General features: G+C 45.0%; 1 protein-coding gene across 1 annotated transcript in view; it reads right to left on the bottom strand.

The window, feature by feature from the left end:
- Window positions 1–25626, bottom strand: part of LOC117061166 (ovostatin-like) — a 55294-nt gene extending 29668 nt beyond the window's left edge. Inside the window, exons 1-15 of the mRNA XM_033173851.1 lie at window positions 25535–25626; window positions 21305–21488; window positions 19104–19260; window positions 17895–17947; window positions 16764–16784; window positions 15214–15382; window positions 14088–14172; window positions 10666–10777; window positions 9109–9223; window positions 8314–8423; window positions 6314–6472; window positions 3890–4108; window positions 2278–2335; window positions 1193–1350; window positions 169–318 (exon numbers count right to left, since the gene is read on the bottom strand). Coding sequence (XP_033029742.1) covers window positions 169–318; window positions 1193–1350; window positions 2278–2335; window positions 3890–4108; window positions 6314–6472; window positions 8314–8423; window positions 9109–9223; window positions 10666–10777; window positions 14088–14172; window positions 15214–15382; window positions 16764–16784; window positions 17895–17947; window positions 19104–19260; window positions 21305–21488; window positions 25535–25626 — 1842 coding nt within the window. The remainder of the gene's footprint in view (window positions 1–168; window positions 319–1192; window positions 1351–2277; window positions 2336–3889; window positions 4109–6313; window positions 6473–8313; window positions 8424–9108; window positions 9224–10665; window positions 10778–14087; window positions 14173–15213; window positions 15383–16763; window positions 16785–17894; window positions 17948–19103; window positions 19261–21304; window positions 21489–25534) is intronic.
- Between the last annotated feature and the right edge of the window lie 2145 nt (window positions 25627–27771).

The following is a 27771-nucleotide window of genomic DNA, read 5'->3' as shown; positions in this document are numbered from 1 at the left end:
CGGCAGGCTCAGAGCTGTGCTCTGGATGTAAATTGTAGATAAAACATGGCATAAAACTGCCAGACTCTCTTTAATTCTTATTGGGGCTTGCTTGCCTGCCCGAGATCATTACACTCGGCATACAAGATTCGGTGTGGGCAGAAACAGGCAGGTGGCTGGTGCGCTTACACTTTCAGCTGACAATTCTGTCTCTGGCTTCAAGAGAAGAACGCTCTGGTCCACAGCTCGCAGAGCACAGTGGGAGTTGGCAGCAGCTTTGATATGGAGGCTGACATTTGAAGCTGGAAGAGCTTCCTTCACGGAGAACTGGAGGCTGACCTGAAATCAAGTATAAAACATTTAAAGGGTTAATTTCACGGGAGGGCCAACTGATTTCTAGTTGATCTAAATACAAAACCTTCTTTCCATCTCAGACTCTTAGAAAGCCACCATACTTAGACTGACACACCTGTTGTGGCCTATTGTGTTACACCGGGTTTGTTTCACTTATCGGTAGGGGTTTCCTGTATAGCTGAATAAGAAAATGAATTATGGAGTGGGGCACATTTATTTCATCTTCTAGCTGAACATGCCTTATGCTTGTTGGAACGGATGGCTAGTCCCCAGGCTATGAAACATCATCAGGGAGGGAGGAAAGCTGATGCTGAGGGGGATTGTTGTTGTTGTTGTTGTTGTTGTTCAGTCGTGTCCGACTCTTCGTGACCCCATGGACCAGAGCACGCCAGGCACGCCTATCCTTCACTGCCTCTCGCAGTTTGGCCAAACTCATGTTAGTAGCTTTGAGAACACTGTCCAACCATCTCATCCTCTGCCATCCCCTTCTCCTTGTGCCCTCCATCTTTCCCAACATCAGGGTCTTTTCTAGGGAGTCTTCTCTTCTCATGAGGTGGCCAAAGGGGGATTGTTAGACAACCACTAAACACTTGTCCCCACAATCTGGTGTAAGCCATACAACTTCCATACAATGAGCAAACTTCTGAAATTCCAGAAGACCAAAAAGAGACCAAATCTTAACCCACCCAGCTTTTCAAGGAGCTTTCCTAAGAACAAATTGCCATGCTCCACACTATTAATGTCAGCGCACAACCCCAGAGTCATCCACGACTGGATCTAACGGTCAGGGGTCCCTTTACCTTTACCTTTAGCAGCATATGCAGTGTTTTGTGGTTCTAACCTCATTGTGTTATCTTACCTTATTGTGGAAGCACTTCTCTATCTCAAATCTGGCAGTATCAGCAACCACCTCCCTCTCAGGATGTAGAGTATAGACCAGCAGCGTGGCAACGGGAGCCATGTTTGGATCGACAGAAAGTGAGATGTAAAAGTGGCCTTTGGAAACTCCCAAATCATCTGCATGGAGAACAATGAGAGACAAGCTGGGATCATCAGCTGGCAACTGCCTGAAACTCAAGGCTCCTAGCAGAGGGCTTTGAGAGAAGACGATAAAGAGGCTTGCACACTTACAAAATTTACACTGGCTCAACAGACTCAATCACAAATATAATAAATAACCAATGGGGTTAAAAAAAAAAAGAATGTATGTGGTGGGGCAGGAATTTGACACATGAGCACAGTTTTCAAGCAAAATCAAGGAAGACATTTCACCTTCATTCTTCCTATACCCAGAGCTACGGTCGCCCACCCAGTTTTTCCGCCTGAGGCAAAATGGGAATGTGCTGACCTTGCTGCCTCCCCCCTGCCTTCCTCTGCCAAAGCCTCAATTACCAGGGTCATTGGGTGCGGTGCCCTGGGGGACTCCATCACCTGAGGCAGCTATCTCAGTCTGCCCCATGGGCGGGCTGGCCCTGACCAGAGCCTCTAACATATGGTACCTCCCTCCAAGAAAACAAATCACTTTGGGGAAGAGAGATGGAGTAGTAGCCAGATTGAGGTTTCAAAGGCTGGAGGGTCCCAGATTATTCCCAAGTTGGGGGGGGGGACAAACAAACTGCTGTTGTGGGGGCAATGTGGTACCTCCTGAAGTCTAATACCCTAAGGGTTTACTGTGGAATGAGGCAGGGAGGTTGAACAGTTTTTCCAAGATCAACCATACGGTGTAGTTCAATTTGGAAACTAATGAAGAAAAGCTCTCAACGTTTTGGGCATATTGGAACTGAATGCTTGCCAACAACAGCTAAGAGCAGAATGAGGAGCAACAATAGCTGTGGTAAGAGGAAACACACGCAACAGTAGGAGGGGGTTTACTCGTACCCTTCAAAATGGCCATTTTCACGAGGAAAACAAAACACCACTAAATTTTGGCACAGCCCTACTTACCCCTACGGAGGGTGACAACGTTTCTGCCTGAGTTTATAATTTTGTTCTTCACCAGTACCTGTGTATACCATGTGGGAAATAAGCAATAGGCAGTGTAACTCAAGGGTGTGGGGAAAGTATAGTTCAAAAAATCGCTTCACAGCAGAATCTCAAATTATGAATGCAGATTTGGAACCCCTTTCAAATTCTGAAATGTATCAAAACTAATTTTTCTCTTTCCTCTTCAGTGAATCCTTATTCACCTTGTACAAAATATATTAATTATCCTGCGCACACAAAAACTGGCAACGTTTACTGTGCAATAGTTGTCATCTGTCCTTATGTCACTCAGTAACTATGGCCCATAGTAGCAGTGGTGGAATTCCTGATAGTTCTTATCCTTTTGAGCAAGTGAATCTCAATTTTTTTGAGCTCAGCACACTCGGGAAGGGAGAATCTGCAAGGACTTCTCCCAGCTGGGTGGCGAGGCTTTGCAAGGGCTTTTTCTTGAGGGAAATCCCTTGCAGAACCTCATGACCCCCCCCCCAAAGCTCAGGGCCTTTTTTGCCTCAGGAGCCCAAATGTCTCAGGCCACCCCGGGTTTAGTGTTATGCGATCGAGCCACAATGAGCCTTGAGCATCCCACCCTCCCACCCTCCTCCTTTAGAGGGACTTTGTTTCTTGGGGGGGAAAACATCACCTCAAACCCTACTGTATAAAGGCTCCATCTTTTAACTAACCATCATTTAAATTAACCAGTGTCTATTGTTGAGATGGCATGCTAAACTGTAATTGCTCTAAAACAGAAATGGAAGCGTAGAATGTCCTATTTGCAGTTCCATCAGAGGAGGAGGTTGGAGTATGTGAACCCAAAGTGGATGCAGGCTCGTTCATTCTCCGTAACACCAAGCTATGATTTACTATTATAGCCATTCTCTTCCTCTGTGGTTTGTTCTGGTCTGCTATATCCTGCTGCTCTGCACAGGGGCAGAGGAAAGGAGGTGCGGTGGGGGTGGGTCGCCCCGGGTGTCACCACTGAGGGGGGGCTACAAAATGCCGGGTGACACTCACTGCAGGGGCCTGCAGTGCACCCGAGCCAAGCGTCTCTCCTGGGAGTGACACGGTGGCTTGGGTGCCCACAGGCTCCGCGCTGCCCCAAATGGTCTGCCCGCCGCCTCTCCCTCAGCTGTAGGGTGGCTGAGTGGGAGGAGGCAGGCAGACTCTTTGGAGGCCCCACGGAGCGTCCTGCCCTGGCTCACCCCACCCTGTGGGCGACAGGCCCCGCCCTTGGGTGCAGGGTACATGCACTGCCCCAGGCGCCTGATCGGCTTGCTCCGCTGCTGGCTCTGCATTGGCTCAAATGCTTTGGGAACACATTTTCGCCACAGAACGGTTTACAATAATCATTCCTGAAAAAGATTTCATTGCAACAAGTCAGGTAGCTTAATAAAAATGCCTTCTCGACATCTGATTGAGGGTCACATACCCCCTTTCGCATTTTGGTGGGGCCCTGTTTGTTTGTTTGTTTGTTTGTTTGTTTGTTTGCTTGCTTGCTTGCAGGCATATGCCCCCCCCCCGGCAATAAATACTTCCATGTCAAATAAAGAAAACTGAGCAACTCTTTGATACTTACAAAGAAATAGAAGACTGCAGTGTTCTGTCTTTTTATATTCAGGCTGTAGGAGACTTTGATTCTCCTGACTTGGCCGCATGGCAACTCTTCTGGCACTTGGTGTATATTCACAAAACTATCTGTTCTGGAGTAGAAGCGCTGGACTGAATAATAGGCCTCTGGATAGTAGGGTAATAACCAGCCATCACTGTTGCAATTTTCATTGGGTTTGTATATTAGCTGTAGGCAACGGGGAAGGGAGGGCAGAGGGGAGGAAGATGTAGAAATCAGCACATCACATTATTTCTCTATGGGAAATTGGACAAGTCAGGGTCATTGGAAGCCTTCGGATTACAAGCTGCAAATAGGGACACACAGCTTTAGTGACTGATTTGTTATTTTTTTGTTTATTAATTGAATTTAGATACCGCCCTATAGCAGGGGGGGTTTCAGGGCGGTTCACAGAATAAAATCAAGATATAAACCCACGAAAACAACAACCCAATAGCCCCCCGCAAAAAACCCAACATTTTAAAAGGGCATGGGATGTAAATAAGATCAATCAAAGGCCTGGTTAAAAAGGAATGTTTTTGCCTGGCGCCTAAAGGTGTATAATGAAGGCACCAGGCAAACTTCCCTGGGGAGAGCTTTCCACAGGTGGGGAGCCACTGCAGAGAAGGCCCCATTCTTGTGTTGCCACCCTCTGGACCTCTTGAGGTGGAGGCACATGAAGAAGAACCTCAGAAGATGATCTCAGGGTCCAGGTAGGTTCATATGGAAAGAGGTGGTCCTTGAGGTATTGCGGTCCTGAGCCACTTAAGGCTTTATGGGTCAAAATCAGCACTTGGAATTGGGCCTGGAAACTAATTGGTAGCCAGTGCAGTCAGACCAGGATCGGTGTAATATGCTCAAACCGTCTTCCTCTGGTGAGCAACCTGGCCACTGAATTCTGCATTAGCTGAAGTTTCCAAATCATCTTCAGGGGCAGCCCTATGTATAACGCATTGCACCTAGAGGTTGCCAGAGCACAGACCAGGGGTCAGCAAACTTTCAGCAGGGGGCCGGTCCACTGTCCCTCAGACCTTATGGGGGGCCGGACATATTTTGAAAAAAATATATGAACGAATTCCTATGCCCCACAAATAACCCAGAGATGCATTTTAAATAAAATTCTACTTATGTAAAACTACGCTGATTCCCGGACCGTCCGCGGGCCGGATTTAGAAGGTGATTGGGCTGCATCCGGCCCCCGGGCCTTAGTTTGGGGACCCCTGGCAAAGACTGTTGGAGATTCATTCCCCGTGTCTGCAGTCATGGGATTGTTGTCTATCACATGACGGTGTATGTTTTCATTCCAGAGTGGGAAGTGACGGAGACAGGATGTTTGTGGGACTATTGTCTTTTGCTCTTTCTCTTTGCTGTTTGATGCTAAAGAGAGAGGGAGCCATGTTGCAGTGCTCCGTGTATGTTTATATGTAAATAAAGTAGATTAGCCAAAATGCTGAGTTGCTGAGGTCTGTTTACGCATGCTGCGAAGACTCTGTGGATCCCTAAGTGTGCTGATGCTTCTTGGTATCAGTTGCTGTGATGTTCAGGCAGAAGAAAGCTTTTGAAGTTCCCGAACGAATGACCGGAAGGGAGAGAACATGCCAGTCGGGCATGTGTCTCTGCCAGGGTCCTACACGAGAGTAGGAAGCTCCTGCTAACATAGACAACAGTAGTTAGGCTACCCCTGGCCAGATAGGGGTGTAGCTGGGCCACCAGCTGAAGCTGATGGAAGGCACTCCGAGGCTACTGAGGCCACCTGAGCCTCAAGCGACAGCAAAGGATCCAGGAGCCCCAACTATTATTGGAGATACCGTATTTTTCTGTGTATAAGACAATGCTTTTTGCTAAAAAATATTAGGCAAAAATTGGGTGTCGTCTTATACACTGATAGTGAATGCAGAGGGGGATGTGCGATTAATGGCAGCAGCAAGCAGGAGATTGGCAGCAGCGAATGGGTGGGTGATTGGTGGCTGCAGCAAGGCCTGCTGGCAATAGGCTGTGGTTGCGGCAAGTGGACGGGTGGGCTGTTGATGGCAGCTAGCGGGCAGACAATTGGCGGTTGCAGCGAGGTGTGCAATCAGCAGTGGCTGTGGCAAGCAATCGGCAGTGGCGGGCAGGCAAGTGAGCGATTGGCGGAAGTGACCTCCCCCCACCCCCCAAGAAAAGCTAAACAGCTTAATTTCTTAATTTTGATTTTTAAAAAAATCGGGGTCGTCTTATACAAGGAAAAATATGGTAGTTACTTAAAGGGGACAGTTCCCTATTCCTGGACTTGGGTACTAGCTACCTATGACATACAAACATGTTCAAAACAGCACTGGCACCTTTAAGAAAAGAGAAAGGCGAAGAAGTGTTTGGAGAAGTGTGCAATAGCCCTGGCTTCTGTCGGTCACTTACTCTGAGAGAGATATCCGAGCTAAAGAACGTTGAGGTATCAATGCAAAATTCAGCGGTGCCGTTTCCATCGGTGCTGTAGTTGCCCACATTTTTGTTGTTGACTTGTAGTTGGACAATCTCATTTCCAAGGGGAGAGTCATCAACATCAACCAGTTTTATCTGAAGGAGAAGGAAAACGCCAGAAGCATCAGTGGCTCATCTGACTCAGCAATGCTCTCCAAAGCCAAGGCTTTATCTTGTAGAGCGATCCTGAACCCTAGCTAAGGAGCAGCAGTGTGAAGCGATCACTGCATCTGAAGGCCTGTCACCTTGCAGAAGTCGGGTGGCATTTAAAATTGGGCCCCTTGAGAAATCAGAGGGACTTTTGATCCAGTGAATCCAAAGCCAATGGCAGCTTGCCTCCAAACACAATATTTTGGAAGGAGAACTGCTGGGCACAGCAGGGGTCTCTACAGAAGCGGACATTTCACTGCTGACCGAGGATCATCTCCACCAAATCCTACCCACCCACCCATCAAGCAGCAAAGATCAGAGAATTAAGACTGCACTGTTTATTTTGGTTTCCCCAACATTTCTCATGGGTTTCACATGAGGAAGAACCTTCAGGTTAATGTTGATAATTACAGAGTAAATTTCAAATATTCATAGTGCTCCACATACTGAGATGGGACTTGAACTGGAGATTTTCCAGCTTGCTGCTCCTACTCCTAGTATTCTACAAGAGCTCTCAGTTTCATGGTATGCTTAGAAAAAAATTAAGCCTTGCCCCCCCTCTGTTGAAGGGGATGTGGGAATCTCAAAACCTATCTCCATGCTTAAAAAGGTAAAGGGACCCCTGACCATTAGGTCCAGTCGTGTCCGACTCTGGGCTTGCGGTGCTCATCTTGCGTTGATGGCTGAGGGAGCCGGCATACAGCTTCCGGGTCATGTGGCCAGCATGACAAAGCCACTTCTGGCAAACCAGAGCAGCGCACGGAAATGCCGTTTACCTTCAAGCTGGAGCGGTACCTATTTATCTACTTGCACTTTGACGTGCTTTCAAACTGCTAGGTGGGCAGGAGCTGGGACCGAGCAACGGGAGCTCACCCCATCGCGGGGATTTGAACCACCAACCTTCTGATCAGCAAGCTCTAGGCTCTGTCGTTTAACCCACAGCGCCACCCACGTCCCTACATTTCCATGCTTAGTGGGAATGTAAAACCGTTCATACATTCTGGACCAGGGTCTTCGATATTTTTATAATCGTTAAACAACCTCTCTTGCCAAATCCAGATGTAGCCCTGCTTTCGTTAAGCATAGATTCTAGCCTCACTTTTTGACAAAGATTTTGGGGGGGGGTTTCCTATTGGCGGCCAAACATTTGGTGATAGCATACTTTTGGAAATCTCAGGCTGAGCTACCCCTTGAGGTTCAACAACATTCAGGATGTGACTATCTCAGAGTGACTAACAAGGCTTAGAATTGTAGTAAAACTACCTCAGTTGAATTCTGGTCTCCTTTCTTTTCATATGTAAGGGAAGAAGATAACAATTGCCTCCCACCAACTTCTCAAATTTGTCTGTGGATTATGTCTTAAGAATATGCTTGAAATGACACTACATACTCAATTTAATGTTTTTGTAGAGATTGTATTCCATAACTAGACTTGTACCCAGTTATTGTTTTCAACAGTTTTATTATAAAACAAAAATTTCATAGTAAAAAGCAGCTCTCAGATTCACCTCAGATTTCATGAAATCTAGGGACAGTCGTAATGTTTGTAACTAGTACAACTGGCTTTCCTCAGTTTTTATCAGATATTTTGCCTGTGCAAATCTGTTTATGTCCCAACCTGCATTTACTTAAAACTTCCCTTCAGCTGAAATTTCAGTGACAAATGTGGTTTTGTTTCTCAGTTAGAAAGGCAGTTTCGCTGTTTCACTCCTAAAGGAAATGAAATTTAGTCACTCATCTCTAGATATAGGCATTTAGGCAGGGTCATACTCAGCTTCTCATTTTACCTGACCACAATAGGGGATCCCCCTTTTATAGTCCCGGTCCATATTCTGAAATGTCACAGTCCCCAGTATCCGAGAAACTGAAATGTAGGCTGAACGTTCACTCTGTATCCCTGTGCAAGAGTCCAAGAGCAAACATTGTAATTGAAATAAATATGAAATAAACTATACTAATATGAAATAAACAGAGCCGTCTCATCCATAGAGGCCGGTGGCGCGGTGCGCCAGGGCGCAGGGCACCCCAGGGGCGCCCCCGCGAGCCCACTGGCATACCGGGCTCCCCCTCCCCAACCCGCCCCCGCCCCCACGGGCAGGCGGGCACTCGCGCGCTGGTGGGCGGGCGGGCTGTAAGCCGCCCGCCCTCGCCTCCCGGAGCCCCAGCTGGAGCGCTGAAGTGGCGCGGGGCTTTGTGCGACCTTCCAGCACTCCAGCTGGGGCTCTGGGAGGCGAGGGCGACCGGCTTGCAGCCCGCCCCCCCCCGCCGGCTTGCAGCCCGCCCTCCCGCCGGTGCGCGAGCGCCCGTCCGCCCGCCCCTCATCCTCCGCCCGCCGGAGCGCGGGCGCCCGCTCCAACGCCACGCCTCTCATCCCCCGCTCGCCCACCCCCCATCCCGAGGGGCGGCCAGCGCGGGAGGGAGGCGGGCGGAGAGGCGGCAGGCTGGGGGCGCCGAGGGATCGCTGCGCCAGGGCGGCAGATCCCTCTAAGACGGGCCTGGAAATAAACTATCCAAAACAGTTTCATGCCTGCTGTTTATTTATCTTCCCAGCAGTCTCTTTTTGATTACATGGAAGGGGTTACCTGTTCCTTTCTCAGTGACGATGGCTTTCACATCTAGGTTCATCCAGTACCCTGAACGATTAAGCTCAAAAGTCTTGGAACTGAAGACATGGGCAAGGCAGCCATCTTTGCCCAGCTGAAAAAGAGGAGGGGTAAGGAATCGAACACGAGAAGGAAAATTAATTGGTGTTGCTTAAATATGGCCCAGTGCCATTGATTACAATAGAAACAGCTTCCAAGAAGCCAGTGCGCTTTAATGCATGCCAGATGTCTGAATATGGTCCAGGGTGTCCACCTACTTAGATTGATATTCACTATTGATCTCATGGAGCCCAGTCCTTGCAGCATCCCTAAGAGAGCCGAGTCTGAAGGCAACATGCTGCCCCTCAATTTCCCGTGGTCCAGCTCCAAGTATTGTTTCCCATGCGTGTTTTTGCTTAAATTAACCAATATCCATTTGGAAGATTTTGGCAAGAGTGGCCAGAGCCCTGTTCACACAGCTGTAGCCCTGCTAGAACTGCTCCCACCCCGACTTCCACACGTTCAATGGAAGATCTGAAAGGTGCCCTTATACATGGACAGCTGCAAAGGCCCTGCAGACATGATTCAATTCCCTCGCCTATGTCCAGTTGGCTCATTGAGAAAATATGAGTGCATGCCCTATCCTTTGCTCCTAAGTTCTTCAAGCCAAGGCAGTCCTTTAAAAAAGCAACATTTTCCTCTTCATGCAGTATCCAATTTATGCTGGAAATTGCTTCTGGAAACCCACCATTAATAAATTAGAGAAATATCAGAGGTCTTTAAATCAATACAAGCCAACTTTCCTTATCTTTGCAGCTTTCTCTCCCAGATTTCTTTCCCTTCTGAGATTCCCACAAATCTCATGTTTTATTCAGATTTGTGGAGGCAGTGTTAGAGCTCACATCCAACAGACTGGAAAAAGGGGGAGGCTAGTTCAGTTGATTAGTGTGGTGCAGGGGCGTATGAAGTGGGGGGGGGGTGGAGGGGGCGGTCCGACCCGGGTGCCATTCTGGGGTGTGTGTGACAAGATGGCCCCTGCCTCCCCCCAGCTGTAGAGTGGTCAAAGGCTCACCCCGCCCCTCAGCATCCCACCCTGGGCGCTGGAGACTGTTCCTCCGCCACTGTTGTGGTGCTGATAATGCGAAGGTTGCCGGCTTGATCTCTTCATGGGACAGATGCATATTCCTGCACTGCAGGGGGTTGGACTAGATGACCTTTGTGGTCCCTTTTCAACTCTACAATACTGTGATTCTCTATGATCTGCCTCCTGGCAGCAAGTCTGTACACCACCCCCCCACGCAGCTCCATCCCTATCCATTACATGAGGGCAGGAGAAGTACTGTGGATATTACACTGGGCTGAGGTCTGTGGAGTATAATTCAAAGGACTGGACGACACAGCACTTTTTACTTCATTGAAAACTGGACTGCATACACCCATCATTATTTGTGGAATAATTTTTCTGACTGTGCAAAAAGGTCTAATGGGAAAGGAAAACAGGAGAAGACAATGGAAGGAGAAGAATCACGGAAAATGATAAGGAACTGTGTCTCTTACTTCTTTATTAACAGATTCACAGACAGGGTCCCTCTTGCAAGTTCCATAAAAATTGAGATTTCTGCACACACTGAGCTGAGCTTTCCCCTGAACTGGCTGCCCATAGGTATACCTAGAAGGGAAAGAAGCATACAGTATTTGAGAATAGATGGCCTAGACGTAAGAGCTAGAAATATAGAGAGGACTGCAGATTCGCAGGTGCATTTGAAATGTGTTTCCTATGATAAATGCACCTGATGAGTTTTGCACTTAGCATCAGCAAATGTCAGCTGCCTTTGCATGCTGACACAAATTTTGTAGGCATCAGTTGATTCCTAACATACCTTCCTTAAAGTGGTGGGGCTGCAATTTTTAACCTTGCCGTTATCATCACAACATGACCTGTGCATCATTTTTTTTAATGAAAGGGTGCCGTAACACATGTGCAGAGTACCATTGTCTCCTCCTCGCTGAAAAAACATCAATTATTCTCTGCACATCTATGGACAAGGGAAGACTTTCCATGTAAGGAGGGAGGGGGGCAAGTATGATTTTCAGACAAGATTGACTCCAAACTGCATATTTAGAAATTAAACCATACCACGACATAGGTTTTTGAATTCATGCACTGTTTATACCTACACATCCATCACTAAAAAAACCCAATGCAAATACTTTTAGAATGTGAAGGGAAAGGGCTTCCTGTTGCAAGTGTTTTCTCTCCACCACAAGATTTATTTAACTATTCAGTACCCAAAATATCTTTTTCTCTAAATGGAGAATACATGAAGGGGGAAGGTGGGATACTGAGTTTTGCACATACCCCTTCAATATATTACAAATAAATAAATACATATTTATTTATTTATACCCCACCCATCTGGCTGAGTTTCCCCAGCCAGTCTGGGTGGCTCCCAACAGAATATTAAAAACACGATAAAACATCAAACATTAAAAACTGTGGATGAAGGTAAAAAAAGACATGGAAATATGGACAAGACTAAAACTGTCGTTAATGGGAAGAATAGCAGTGGTTAAAATGAATGTCCTACCAAGGATGCTGTTTTTATTCCAAGCCATACCAATTTTGGATAAATTGGATTGTTTTAAGAAATGGCAAAAGGACCTATCGAAGTTTATATGGCAGGGCAAAAAGCCTAGAATCAAGTTTAAGATTTTAACAGACTCTAAAGAGAGAGGAGGCTTTGCCCTGCCGGACTTAAGACTCTACTTTGAAGCAGCGGCCTTTTGCTGGTTAAAGGACTGGTTTAAACTAGAGAATGTTGATGTGCTGGACTTGGAAGGACACGATAATATGTTTGGTTGGCATGCATACCTTTGGTATGACAAGGTTAAAATTCACAGAACTTTTAAGACTCATATAGTTAGAAAATCCTTGTATCAGGTTTGGACTAGATATAAAGACTTGTTGGAGAGAAAGACTCCTAGATGGATTTCTCCGGTGGAGGCCAAGGCCTATAAGAGACCGAACATGTCTGCAAATTGGTTAAGATATATGGACATATTGCAGCAGGAAGGGGACTCATTTAAGCTAAAAAGCTACGATCAAGTGAAAAGTCAGGTCCCCGATTGGCTGCAATATCATCAGGTGTATGAAACATTTAAAATGGACAAAAAACTTGGTTTTCAAGTAGAAAAATCAAAACTGGAAACGGAACTGATAGAATCGAACTTTAAGAACCTTTCCAAAATGTATAATCTTTTGCTAGAGTGGCATACGAAAGATGAACTGGTTAAATCGTCAATGATTGATTGGGCGAAAGATGTAGGACATAATATTATGATGGATGACTGGGAGAGATTGTGGCAGAAAGGTATCAAATTTACTGCTTGTCATAGTTTAAGAGAAAATATAATGAAAATGGTTTATAGATGGTATTTGACACCAGTTAAGATAGCTAAGATGAATACCAAAATGTCAGATGTATGTTGGAAATGCAAACATGCGAAAGGTACCTTTTTTCATATGTGGTGGTCGTGCCCAGCGGTAAATGCTTTCTGGGATAAGATTTATAATGAGCTTAAGAAGGTAATGAAAGTTACCTTTTGTAAGAAACCAGAGGCATTTCTTCTGAGCATAACCAACGAAGAGATACCCAGTCAGGATAGAGTGTTTTTTATGTATGCCACAACAGCGGCTAGAATCTTATTGGCAAGATCATGGAAAGGTGAAGAGATACCAACGGTGGAAGAATGGCAGATGAAGATGATGGAATACATGGAACTCGCAGAACTGACCGCCAGAATCCAGGACCAGAGGGAGGAGAAGGTGTCACAGGATTGGAAAAAATTTAAAGATTATTTAGTTAAATCAGTTAAATTGAACATTTGAGCAGAATTAAATAGAATCGGCTTTAGTAGACTTATGTTAGATAAAATTGCTAAGAGGAAATTTTTTATGCGAATGATGTATTTGTTAAAATGTGTTAAGATTTGATGCTAAGATAAGACTTATAGTTGATCAGGTATTTAATTAAGTAAAGTTAAGCATATTAAAAACTTGGGCAAATGTTAATGGAATAAGATATAAAGCTACCTAGAAGATATATATGATTTTGAAGACAGTGGAGGGAATGGGGGGAAGTCCCCAAATAGAGAAGATAGAAACAAGGAAAGTATGAAGATTAGTGTTATTTTAAGGTTTGTATAAGTTTCTTTTTCTTTTTATTGTTATTGTTTGATGTGTTTATGTAGTGTGTTTTTATGGTGTTAATGTTGATGTTTATGTTATGTTTTTCCTCTGTTTTAATGGAAAATAATAAAAATCTTATTAAAAAAAAAAAAAAACTTTTCTAAACAAAGCATTCCAGCAACAGGCAAGCAAGCAAGCAAGCAAACAAACATTTGATTTGAATACATCAGAGCACAGCAGAACATATTTGCCAAGCATATCTCAGTCTTAAAAATGTGAATAATCATTATCAGCTGCTGCTATGACTGAAGTTTGGGAGAATATCTCCCAGGTTTGGGAGAGGCTGTGGAGTCATATCCAGATACATACAGAGACCAAGCTTTTTGTTTTGAAAATTCACTGATAAGCTCACAAAAAGCAAGCTATAAATGATAGTAACAGCATTTTCTTTCATCCTTCTACGTTCAAGGTATTCTGAACTCAAGCTAGGGAAGGGGTCTGTTGGAAGCAGAGCCATAGATACCTTCTGGAAAAAATGCTCTGGATTTGCACATGTGGCTCAGACTTATTTAACTTACCTGGCTCCACCCCGCAGTTGCTGCAGCTTTTAATGAGTGAATGGAGAGAACTATGTGTGGGACAGGAAAGAGTACATGGCTTTGAGACTGTAAGTAGGGAATTTTTAATAATAGCCTGATATTTTCAAAGGTAGTGTTGTGCCCTATCAGCCCCAGTAGATCAGTCTCCACCACTAAACACTTCTACTTCAGCCGTTGGGTCCGATACTTACATGCCGCACACCTTCACAATGAAATCTGGATTCTCCACAGAGACTGTTTTCGGTGCACTGATAGTGATGTCATACTTTGGCAATACTGAAGAGGGAAAAAGACACATTCAAACATATATTCCAGAGAAACAGTTTGTGATTTTGAACACTTTGGCACATTGGTGTAGCATTCGGGGGAGTGGGGGCGCGTGAGGGGGCCGTGGCCCTGGGCACATTTTTTTGAGGGGCACAACTAGGCGCCCCCATGACAGGCTCTCTCTCATTGGAGCTTTGCTTTGGCACACAAGGGAGCTGTGGAGACAACTTCCTCTCACAATGGCCCAAGGCCACAGCTCCACTCCTGGGTCAGGTCAGATCTGGCTGGGGGCAAAGAGGAGGAGAGTCAACAGCTGCTTCCCTGCCCCCCTCATCGGCTGCACTGTGCCGCATGAGTGTGCCCCCCCTCTTTGCAAGTGAGCTGCGGCAGGCTCCCTCCATGTGCTGTTCCTCATGCACACACACCCCCTGGGGGCACTGTTAGTATGTGCTCTGCCAGTGATTTGGCATGTGTGTGAGGCAAAGTTTGAGGCTTGTCTGGTCAGCCTTTTCCTCAGCTGACCCACTTTCTGAGACAGACCACCCTCACACTTCCCAGATGATTATCAGCGCCACTGAGTATTATTATTATTATTATTTAAAATACATTTTATACTGCTTTTAAAGGGAAAAACCTTCTAAAGATAATTTATGTCATTTGCACTGAGAATCGTCTAAGAGAATGGTGATACTATTATAAGGAAACAGCATTAGAAACAAACAGTTGACTCTCACTGAACGATTTGTTCTACCATTTCATTTCATAATTGCATTTTAGGTGGTTTACTAAAATGTCAGGTTGCTGTCGAGTTACCATCAGGTTGATTTAATAGGTTTGTTTACCAGCAAATACATACAACTCCAGCTTTGATAAGTATGTGTTTGCCTTTGAACATTTTGTGTGTTGTATGTGGCTTTTCTGAAAATCCAAGTAGCTGCATTTTTATACCAGGCCCTTCACTTATAATTGCCAGAAAATTAAGGACCTTCATCTTCCAGCAAGTCCTAATTGTTTTCTGAACCTTAGAAAATAACAGGTACATATGTTTACCAAATTCCTCGACAGAGAAATAATGAGAGGTCTTAGCTCCCGATTGACTCTGCACGATGATTTCATAGTCTCCCAGAATTGGCTCCGAAATTATTGAGAATGAGAGCTGAACAATAGAGATCTCAGATGTTACATTTCTCCACTGAAATATCTGGTTCCTCTGGGGATCCTAGAAGCACAGAATAAAGGCACATTAAGGCGAGAAGCCAAAGATTCAACTCAGGTTGCTTCGTTTCAGGAGAAACTAGATTAGCAGTCAGCAGGTAGCAGGTAGCAGTCAATCCCAGTGCAAATCTGAAGGCCACTTATCAATAGAGGCAAATTATTATTATTATTATCATCATCATCATCATTATTAATATGCTTGCGAGGAAGCCAACAGTTGACAGGACTGACTGTCCCTGCCCTCTACTTCTTCTAGGTCTCCTTCTCTGCCGGATGTTTCCCAAGCAGCCTCAAATTACGTCGGGGCACCTGTAATCTCTGTTCCGCCCTACCCATTGCCATGTGTGTCCTTGGAGCTGCTCCCTGTCACAGGCTCTCCTTGCTCACTAAAATAAAGCATGTTGCTTCTTCAGCATTCAACCATTCCTCCCTCCATTCTTCCTCTGACCCACCTCAGTGCCCCGCCACCAATCCTAGGGCTCTGTGTGTTCCTCCTCTGCAGCTTCCCTTTGGGGGTTCCCCAACTGGTACCCCCACCACTCCTCCTCATCTAGCTAGCCAGTCCCTGACGGGATGCTCGCCTGGGGCATTGCACAGGAGCCAGCCCTGGCACCAAGTACCTTCTCTTCCTTCCCTCCTAGACCCTCATCCCAGTCCTTCGCCTCTCAAACAAAGATAGATGTGGACTGTGCCTTAAGCCCAGCCAAACTGCACTTTTCCTTTTCCTCATACAAGTTGTTTGCCAATTGCTTTATTCGCTGGTGCAGCTGAATATTACAAATAATCACATCAACTTAATCAGTTTCAAGCACAATAGAGTTATGAGTTTGGGAAATGGGGAGTTGAGACTCATCCATCTGCTGGATCCAGCAAGTGTTAAATATAAGCTACCCATCACCTGGGTGATGGGCCATAAAGAGAACAAAGAAAAGGAGGCTCTGTGCTAGACAGCAAATGAGTAGCACCTTTCTCCACCTCTTAGATAGGGGAACAAAGCCTGAGTTTCTGAGCAGCAAGCAGAGGGTCAGAGAGCAATGTCTTGAGTTCTGTTTGAATCCAAGGCTGTGGGCTAAGGGAGAAGCAAGACCCTTTGGGGGGTGTTGAAGCTGTGAACCCCTTGTATAGATGTGTATATAAGCCATCTATCATAAAGACACCACAATCTCTACTGTGCCTCATTTCCAAAAGGAAACATGAATCCTGGGTAAGCATGCCTGGAGCCCCTGGAATCTCACACTGCTCAGAGACTGGGGTGCAACAATTGGGCTTGCAACAATATACAATACAATACAATACAATACAATACAATACAATACAATACAATACAATACAATACAATACAATACAATACAGAATAGCATCTAAAAAAAAAAAAAGACTCTTACCTGAACGGTGACCAAAGGATACTGAAAGAGATGAATGTGAAGAGAATGTTAGTGTTTGAAAAATATTTTAAATGTCAACAGCTTTTCAGAGTTGAGCATCAAAACTCCTAATCAACAAGTGTTTAAAGGGATGATTTGAACCCTGAATGAAAAATAGCACAGTTTCGCTCTGTTAAATATATGAGGCAGCATAGCTTGTATCACAGTGATGGTGGAACAAAATAAGGGAATATGTTTTAGGCAATGAGCAAGATTAGAAACAAGCCTTCTTTTAGTATTTGCAGCCAAAATGCTGCAATATTTTGCATTTTGTGCGTACGGATGAACAAAAATATATCAGGTGAATATGCTTGCTAGCAGACAGCCATAGACAGTTCTCCTGTCCTTCAAGGCAGACTGTCTTTTCCCCAATAAATGGCAAAACCTGAGGACATCATTAATCAGAACAGAAGTAAAAGAAATTCTAGATTTTCACAAATTAGTCAGCCTGCATTGGTAACATGTACTAAACCATTGTTGTCTGAGTATGTTGTAGATTTGCTGCTTTGATAAGTTTGCAAAGAATGCAGACAATTGCTGTTAAAACAGCTTCTAAGGCTGCTATACGTTTTACATGGATAACTAAAACGTCATTGTATCCCTTTGTTTCATGGCTAAACTTTCCATTCCATCTACCACAAGTTTAATTTATTTACTGACTTTCCAACAATGACCAGAGTTGCTTCATTTCCTAGAAGCAGTATTCAAAACCATTCACAGACACAATAGATATGTTCAGTCCATTTGCAGGAACCTTAGTGGAGAACATTAGCTTTTAACTTCAAAGCAAAAATCCTGCATGTGTGCTAAGCACTTATTAGTAGGCCAAAGAGCTTCTTTGAAACTGTTTACTTTCGTCTGATTCAGTCTCATTTGGAGTTACGTGCATAGACTACTATTTAGAAGCAGACCAAGCAAACACTGGAGCAAAAAAGTTTTGCCTCAGACTGTGTGTGCTTATTTGGGTGTTAAGCTATGGTTAGGGGTTGTGCATCTGCTTACTTAAAGTGGATGAGATGGTTCACAAAGACTTAAATATAAACCAGGAGCTTTTTGGAAATTCTTCCTCCTGACCATATAGGGCCTACTTACAGTTTGAGGATCAGGTTCGAAACGCGTATTTAGAGAAACAATTCGGAAGAGCACTGTGGAAGGGGAAAGGAAAAGACTGAGAGAAATTCACTTGCTTTCCCGCTGGCTAACAGCAAGGTTTTATCATTCTGGGAAACTGCAATCCAGGAAAAAAAAGAGATCAAGTGGATCAATTTGGACATGAAAAAACCTTCATTCAATTTCCACCTCGGCCATACAGCGAAGGTTGACTCAGATTACCAGTTCTATTCACCATGGTTTGTGAAGTGGGTTGAGTTTGAAATGTGGGTTATTATACCTAATACCTAAGTAGTTTAGCCTTTCTAGGTTTCCTCCTTGCATTCCCAACCCAGTATACAGCCTGTACTAATCTGTTGTAGAAGTGGTGGACTTTGGGCTCGAAAATTTCCGCAGCACCCTGTATGATGCTAAAATTCAGTGCTCCTCCCTCTGCCTCTTGCCCTCCGTTCTATAGCATTGTGGTTGTGCTGAGTGGTGCCACATGGGTTACACTAACCTAACACTGCCTCTGGTAGCAGATTTATGGACATGTCAGCAGTCAGACCACGTTTCAGTACATTTCCAAGCACAATTCAAAGTGTTGGTGCTGACCTTGAAAGCCCTAAACGGCCTCAGCCCAGTATACCTGAAGGAGCATCTCCACCCCCATCGTTCAGCCTGGACACTGAGGTCCAGCTCTGAGGGCCTTCTGGCGATTCCCTTACTCCAAGAAGTGAGGTTACAGGGAACCAGGCAGAGGGCCTTCTCGGTAGTGGCGCCCGCCCTGTGGAACGCCCTCCCATCAGATGTCAAAGAAATAAACAACTACCTGACTTTTGCGAAACATCTGAAGGCAGCCCTGTTTAGGGAAGTTTTTAATGTTTGATGTTTAATTGTGATTTTAATATGTTGGGAGCCACCCAGAGTGGTTAGGGAGGCCCAGCCAGATGGGCAGGGTATAAGTAAATTATATGATGATGATGATGATGATGATGATGATGATGTATCCATAATTCTCCCCTCCACAAATTTGTCCCATAAAAAGTAGTGTCTTGGCTCTCCAGACCAGGGTCTGCTGCTGAACATGCAGTTCTTGCCATAATTCCCCATATTTACAGCATTTAGACTATTCCTGATGAGTCTGAGAAGGGCTGCAAAACACTTTTTACACATTGCTGTAGAAGAGATAATGCAGTGACCATCACTTACCTTCCTGTCCAGGTTTGTAGATGGGTTTGTCAGTCTGAACAAAAACAACGCTGCCTTTGTTCTGAATGGCCAAAACCCTCCTCTCTGTCTCATTGACCGTGGCGCCCTTGAGAGAGATGGTGATGTAAGCCACAGGGTTCGAACTGGCCTCAGGGACCTGTGAGGGAAGAAACCAAGCAACACTACAATAGACCTGTAAGTGTGTGGAGGTTTGCCACCATTTTGTCCAAAGGATTCCAGCACCTGTAGTTGCCCCCCTTGCGTCTCATAGCTACATGGCTTACCTGTCTGGTAAACATAAGTGATAGAACAGATAATACACTTGATGTTAGCCAAAGTAAGTTCTTATCAGTTTAATATTGGATATGTTATCTATCTGGGGACTTAATCTCCCCCGTGCTGCCTTGTGGAACAGATAGGGCTCATCAACCTTTGAAGTTACCCCATCTAGGAGAAGGAAAACGAATCCTAAACATCCCCTGCCTTGCAGGATATCTTTGGGAGCATAAAAGGCTAAGGAGTAAACCCTTCACAAATCTGGAGTAGAGTTGGATGCTGCCTTGAATGCCTCCTTCTGGCAACTTCTGCAGCCAGGCTGTTGCCAAACATATCACTCTGATTTCCTTGGGACCTTATCAGCAAAGGTCAATAGGGGGTCTTGTTGTCTGGGCAGCCCAGGACCTCCATACACACTGCGCAGGCTTGTGCCCCAGAGAGATCACTTCAGTGCTGCTAACGCAGCAAAAACAACACAGGAGGCAGCAGTTGTTACAAGTTGCTGGTCTCTGCAACCACAGCAGGTGCCGCGATTCTCCAGCAGTTTGACTTCACCTCCAGAGACGCAGTCCATTGTCTCTCGAATCAGACAAATGCCAACAAAAACCCCGAGTGTGAGGATGTAAACAAGGCAAATCGTTAGATTCTCTTTTCTCTGAACACATGTTGAAAGCCTAGTGAAAAATGTCTACAGGAATGCATGAGTTGTTCCAATTAAAAGCACAATTCGATTTGCACTGTATTTTGAGCTACAAGATAGATAATGCTCTGAAAGAGGCATACTGACTAACTTAACCAGCTGCCCTGTTTCTGATGGTAGGGTGATGTAGCACCATGGCAAAGTAACAGGTGAGAGTTGGGAAGTTCTCAGTTAAGCAGTTCCTGATGGGGACCTTTATTTAGTAGTGTGAGGCCTCCCGCCTCTGTACTGTCTGCCATAGGAAGATAAGAATATTTTGAATAACGACCTATTCCAAAGGGTTATTGCAAAGACAGCATTTAAAATGCTTCGCTTGCATTCTCAGCTAATAATTATTTTATTGTTATAAGACTCCCCTTCTCATCCCAGAATCTCTCTTCTAATTCCTGTGTGCCAGATGCCAGACTTAGCAAAGTGCTTAAAATACAGGCCAAGCCATTCAGGAAATCACCTAGAGAGATGGGCCACTAAAAGAGGGGGGAAAGAGGTGGTGAAGGACCAATTATTTATGCATTATATCTATCTATTTATTATATTTATATACCACCCCTCATCAAAAGATCTCAGGATAGTTCACAGAATAAAAATAAGGCAAGAAGGTAAAGGATATGCCAGCCAGTAGGTGGGTGGAGCCCCGCCCTGGGCTCTGGGGGGTTGGCAGAAGATAATGCCAGAGTTTTTAGGAGAGAGTTTCAGAAGAGCAGTTTGCCCGATGTGAGGGGGGGAGGTGCCTGTGTAAAAACACTGCAAACTGAAGAGGGGATGGGGATCAGAGGACAATGTGGGCTAGCAACTTGACTCCAAAGTGGCTGGAATGGGAGAAAAAGAATTTGCTTGAAAGTCATTGCTTGGAACCCCTCCATCGTAAGCTGAGGTTGTATATATGTGTAAATAAACCATATATCATAATGACACCACAGTTTCTGCTGTGCCTCATTTCCAAAAGTGAATGTGAACCCTGAGTAAGCATCTGGAACACCTGGGATCTCGCACCGCCTGGAGATTGGAGGGGGGGGGCAGGTAACAATATTTTCTGCTCTTTCATAGGCCTCCTATCCTTTCTTGCTCCTCTTCCCTATCCTATTTTGTAATTTCAACATCCTTACAGGGTTGGGCTAGATGACCCTTGGTGTTCCTTCCACCTCTACAAGTCTACGGTCCCCTTTCCCTTTTTCTTCTCCATGTATGTCTCTTTCTAATTGTCATGGAGGCAAGAAATACTTACCATAAAGTAGCTGCATTTGAAGAAGTTTTTCCTTCGCACAGTTTCTTGGAAAACAGTTACGTTACGTCTCTCATATTCCAGAAAGACATTCAGGTTTACAGTCTCATTGTTGTTGAGAAGTTGCACACAGGCTGTATTTGCAGAGTCACTCTGCAGTACTGAAGGTACTATTAGGAGATACTGCCTGTGAAATCCCAAAAGAGCAGCTGTATTAGTTCGTACCAGCAAAAGCAACTCGCAGCACATGAAAAAATCATTTAGCTATTAGGCAAAAACCCTGCTTTCAGATGCATGAGGAAAGTTTTTATGGCGTTAGGCAATACTGACCCAGAAGAACTATGAGTTAATTATAAAATTCAATACTTTATTATTCACAGTCAATTAGGAACAAATGCATTCTGGTTCATTCAGGCTACTGCACCTTTAATACCTATACAGGTAAGGGAATTTTGTCAGGTGAAACTTGTCAAGCAGGAGACATTCTGTACAACTGCTGGCCACTTGACACCAACGAAAGCTTGACAACACTTTGACATAAAATCGTGCTGTTCTTATTGTAATCATTGGTATGTTTTAAACTGATTTTATACATGTATATCTATAATGTATATACTTTTAGTTTTATCAGTGCTTCATAGTGTTTTTCTACTTTTTTAGCGGTTCTTGTTTTTATCTGTAAGCCGTCTTTCCATTGGGGGGGAAAGTCAGGGCATAAATCAATAATATATATATATTTTTAAAAATCCCTACAGTTAAGACTTTCACACCTTGCTCTTATTAACCCTGCCCTGTTAATAATACCTGGAGAAAAGTTACGACGACTCTCTATTCATCTTAGCTGGAAATGTCAGCCTGACCAAAGGCCTGGATTTTCATAAACATCAGATAACAGCAGCATTGTGCTAAACAAAGCAGCTAATCACACTAAACTAATAAATATTAAAGGAAGATGCCGGTTATAACTTACAACGTTGCCTCCTGTGCAGCAGCAAAATGGAATATAAGAATACCGAGGAAAAACCGCAGCCCCAACATGGCCCTGAATGATTTGAGAGCTGGAGCTCTGTTGGGGATGACCACAATGTTGCAATCTCCACAATGGAAAAGCAAGTTCTGCCTTTGTCTCCCTGGATGCGTTTGGAGGCCAGAGCTTTATAACCCCAGCAAGACATGAAAGAGCCACATGTCCACCCCCCTGACATTCCTCAGAACCTATCAGAAAACAGGTGAACTTTCTGCCACCCAGCTGTAGCTGGTTGTGGCTATCTAAATATCTTCTGTGACCTAGTGCAGGAAAATTGGGCCATCCTCCTCAATCTGATGCAAGAAAGTAAAAAAAATAATGAAGCCAGAAAAAGCCTGTTGTGGGTCACTTGAATTTGCATTGGCAGTCCCTGGCCTCCAGTTCTGAAGGCATTTATGGAGTCTTAAAAGCTACTTGTCGTGGTTGATCTGAAGTGGGAAGGGAAGAGCTTATCTTGTTTGCTGTTCATTTTTTGTTGTATCGGAAATCTTGGCACAGTGCCATTACGTAACAGGGCCATTTTGTGACGCCCGTGTGATGTCAGCAGTGCCGGATTTACGTATAAGCTAAACAAGCTATAGCTTAGGGCCCCACTCTCTTGGGGGCCACCACAAAATTTAAAGGGGAAAAAAACCTGGATGTACAAAATATAAACAAATGAAACAAAACCTATATAAAGCAACAGTGTTTTGTGTCATGTAGGATCCTATCATGTAAGAAATGGGCCTCGCCTGCTCCCTAAAATATCACTGGTTTGCTCATTTCTATATATAGGGTGCCTACATTCTGCATGAACTAGATGTGCAAACGGCTTTAAATACCTATTAGGTCCATAAATTACCATATAGCATATGTTCAACACAGAAAACAGTGACAATTTGTTGTTGACAAAGGACAGCTGGACATACAAAAGGCCCCATTACGTTCAGTAGCTTAGGGCCTCATCAAACCTAAATCTGGCCCTGGATGTGAGAAAACTTGCTCCTCTCCCTTGATTCTGTGTTTCAGGTTTTGACTGGCCACTGGCTGGTGGGGTTGGGAAGGAATTGGCTCCACTCAACTGGCTTGAGGTGGCGAGCTTTTCACTTCCCCAAGGCTATGTGCTGCTTGTATTGCAGTTCCAATTTGACACAGCTGTGGGCAGGATCTACACCTTGTGGGGGGACTCCCAAAAGGAGGCTTGGGGAATGGAGTTTTAAGGCCTCAGCCCTAATTCAGCGAGCAGAGGACACCTGCCACACGCTCTGGCTGCAGCAGCCTGTGCCATGTTGGGCCCAGGTTTGTGGAGACTTCCTCTTGGCTGCCCGGCAGGTGGGCTGAGAGAGGTATTGCTCAGCAAGCGGACTTCCCGAATAGATGGACCCTTGTTTCACACCATACCAAACTCTGATAACTAAAATAAATTGTGGCCATGTTTCATCCCACAAGTTCTCTCTTTGTAGTCATTGCACCTGAATGTCACACCAAGGTGCACATGGGACACAAGCCATACTCACATATTTCTGTGCTTTTCTTCTGTGGTTTTTGTTGATGACATCATGATACAAATATAGTAAATGATGATGATATGTCCGGTTTCCCCATCCTGGGATTAAATGGCAGTATGGGCAAAGGTAGCTGAGGAACATGTTTTTTATCTTTATGCAAAACATGTACCTTCACAACAGACACAGGATACGTATATGTGTTATACGCAGTCAAATAATAAAGGTATCATTAAAAACCACATTTCAGTGAAATAATGTGTGTATGATGTTGTCTCATTTGAATTTGAATTTTTCAACACTCTTAAGTTATTTGGAGATTGGTACAGAACTTCCCTGCTATGCAGCTCTGAAGCAGAATGGTGTATCTAAGTTTTGCTCTGTGTAAACCCATTGTAATGAATGAACATGACTAACTTAGGTTCATTAATTTCAATGGGTCTACATGCTGCATAAAACCTAGGGCTTGTCCATACTCCCTCTTGTCCTGCTGGCAAAAACTGCTCTTTAGTGCTCAATCAGAGCAAACAGCAATTTGAGTTTTCTGCAGATTGCCATTTGTTCCAAATTAGAGCTAAAAAGTGGGTTTCTCCTGGGAAATGTGCAGAACAGGGGGGAAACTGCTTGGACCCCATCTTTTTAGGCACAGGACAAGCAGAAATGTGGATGAGCCCATAATCGATTGTTTATCTGCAGGGACAGTTTCCCAGGGGAGGGAAATTGTTCAACTGGTTCAGTTGAGCAAATATAAACCCTCTTTATTGTCAGTTAAATGCATGGGAGGGGATTTCCCCCATCCTTCCCTGACAAATATCCTAGCAAATATCACCCTCTCTGAGTTCCTCTGCTTAGTTTCCTTCTCAGCAATATCCACCATTTAAGTGAGAAACTTATTCCTCCTAACCATCTTGTTTACTCAACAAGAAGCAATTGACATGTACTTTTAGTAATGTTAATTGCCTGAATTTGGTAATTCAATATTTTTGCATTCCAGTAGGGATTATCATCAAATTGTCTTATGCCCGGAGGGACGGCCTCTGAATGAACTACAACAACAAATTAAGAAAATTGGTTGTGTTATGAGCCAAGTTTCCTCCACTTGTTGTTGGCAAGATGTGCTAGTCAGTGGGAGCGGAGACTTGGAAAGCAGATTAGAAAGGCAATCCCCCGCCACATTTCTGAATCGAAAAGGTGAGCTTTCATAATCAGGAACCTGTGGCATTTCAATTGAAATGAGGGAGGGGAGAGAACACATTTCTGCAACTCTTCTGCTATTTCAGAAGCAGGTGTTCTCACATTCAGGGCTGGCCCACCCATGAGGCGGGGTGAGGGGACCCCCTGCAGTGGCAGGATCCACAGGGTGGGCACACCCAGCCTCAAAGGGATGCATTGCCTGCCACCACCACTGCTGCCACCACAGTCAGCAGTGGAGCAAGCCAATCGAGTGCCTGGGGCGGTGTGTGTGCCCTGTGACTGGGGGTGGGGCCAGCCATGTACAGGGGCGGGGCCAGCTGGGGCAGGACACTCCATGGGCCCTCCAAGGAGTCTGCCTGCCTCCTACCACTCAGTTGCCCTGCGGTTCAGGGCCAGGCGGCAGGTGGACCGTTTGGGGAGAGACGCGTGGCTTGGGCATGCTGCAGACCCCCGCGGTGAGTGCCGCGCAGCATTTTGTCACCCCCCCCCCAGTGGTGACACCCGGGGCGACCTGCCCCCCGCCCCCACCTTGCTCCGCTACTGAGCACAGTAACCGCAACAGCTATGGTACACTCATTGGAGGCCAGATCTGCCACCTCCTTGGCAGTCCCTGTGCCCATCTCTACAGTGGCATCTCAGGGAATAGGAGGTGCTGCTGGTCTCCTCCCGCCCCTAGGAAGGATATGGCAGGGGCTGCCTGGTGTGATGCAGAGCATGCCCCTTCCCTGCCCGCCCCCATGACAAATGTGCTATACTGTGTTAGACCTGCAGTGTAGAACCTCTATGGCTCCACTTTCCCTGGCCTGCCGCCATCACTAAAACTCTCTCCAGCCATTCAGCTGAATATGTAATGGGGGCAAAGTGGGCATTCTTGCGAGGAACCTTGGCCCTTGACGGTACCGCATGTGCCAGGCACACAACCCCCACAAATTCCCACAGGCACTTTTATGTTAGGAGGTCAACACCTGAGGTTATGGACATTATCTGACACCATATCAAAATGAACTTTGATGACTATTTTGAGCTTCTGTTCAAATTGTGCTCAAATCAGAACCTTACAGGGATGTCAGGGGATTTGAGAAAAACAGAAATAGCAGTGGGAACTGCTGGCCTTCACTGACTTGCCCCATGTCTACAATGGGTATTGCTTTTTTTCAGTCTGCAAATGATATGTGATAGACTGCTCCCCCCTGTCTCGTTTAAATTGCATTTATTTTGCATTGTCTGTTGAAAGGGGTCTTTGCATTGGCACGAATGGTGGGGAAAATAATTGCATTGTTATGTTAAGTCAGTAATCACGTAAATAATTGTGTAAATCATGTTGTATAACTCATAGCTACGTAGTGCACAGTGAGATGAAAAATGTAACATTGGCAGAAGGTGAACTCCACAACTATATAATTCTGTAGTTTCTATGAAAGGTCACCTCTTAAAAAACGAAAAACACAATGGATTCAATTTTTGTTCCCAGGGTTCATTAACCGTTTTTTCATTTTTCTTCAGGAAATGTTCTCTGTAGCAGTTACAGCCCTGTGGGGTCAATGAGTTTCCGCCCTTTGTGTCCTGTCCCCCCCGGAACATACATTTTGCAATCTCATCCTCCAGGGATTGTCCCCCTTCACTCAGGTACTGAAGCGTTTCCTGTGTTACACAGTCACACCCTTCAAGAACTGCCTGAAGCAGCCAATCAAAGAGGAGGGCATCCTCCTAGCTGCTCTAACCACATGAGAATTGAATCATATTGTAATGAACCAAAACGGGGTACTTCTGAGATGTTAAAACATCCAATTAGAAATGTTTCCCATTTAGCTAACTTCATTGAGAAAGAACCTGAGAGTTGTGGCATCTTCTTAGCAAAGTGTGCACTGTCCAAGCAGAGGGCAAAGGAGCGTCCACAATGGTGTATGGAGAAATAAGAACAAAGAATCTCTCCACATCCGGAGAAGATTGCAATAGATAGAATAAATAGAGAAGTGAAAAGTTGATAACCAGAGGTTCATAGTGTTAGCATTAAGCAATTTCCCAGTGGCAAAGAAATCCTGCAATAACTGGTTGTGCTGGACGTACAAGAACAACAGATTGTGTTAGATTTGCACCAGAACTGATTTTGCACCAACTCCTTCTTGCGCAATGTCTTCCTCTTCTTCGAAGGACATCTTGCAATAAACTGAATTAACAGAGGGATGACCCCCCTGGAGGCTCAAAGGCCACATTTTCTTCTCACACAGATATTTGCCCCCTGGGCCTATATCTTCTCCCCATGTCAGACTGGGATGCCATAGTTTACCTGACAGGGTTGTTCCTTTTGGGAAACAAGAGATTGAGGCATCTGTGATGACCTGGGGATGAACTTTAGTTCCCAATGAGAAGAGCACCTGCTGCATTTTTTAGCTTGATGGCCCACAATGCTGAGGAGGTGTGTGTGGGGGGGGGGAATTATAGGCAGATTTAACTAACCCATTCTGCTAGCAGAAGCCAGCACAAGGACTTCTCTGCCAGGAGAAACCCCAGCATAATCCATGGAATTTCTTTAGTGGTGGAGTTGCAATAAACCATTTGGGATTTAAACAGGCCACAACTTTATGAATTACAGATGTCAACAAGTTTTGGCACAGGCACTGGGTGTGTATCTTGAATCAATTAACCCCAGGTTAAAGATTGCCCTATGTCATACATCAAATCGGGGTGACCCCCCAATACCCCCATTTTGGGGGTGCTATGGCCCATCAACCCCCCTCTGGGTGCCCAGACAGAAGCACCCCCTG

The sequence above is a fragment of the Lacerta agilis genome, chromosome 16, assembly GCF_009819535.1.
Source record: "Lacerta agilis isolate rLacAgi1 chromosome 16, rLacAgi1.pri, whole genome shotgun sequence".
In the NCBI taxonomy this organism is placed as follows: Eukaryota; Metazoa; Chordata; class Lepidosauria; order Squamata; family Lacertidae; genus Lacerta; species Lacerta agilis.
Note: the sequence above shows the minus strand (reverse complement) of the source record. Positions and strands in the feature narration are given on the sequence as shown.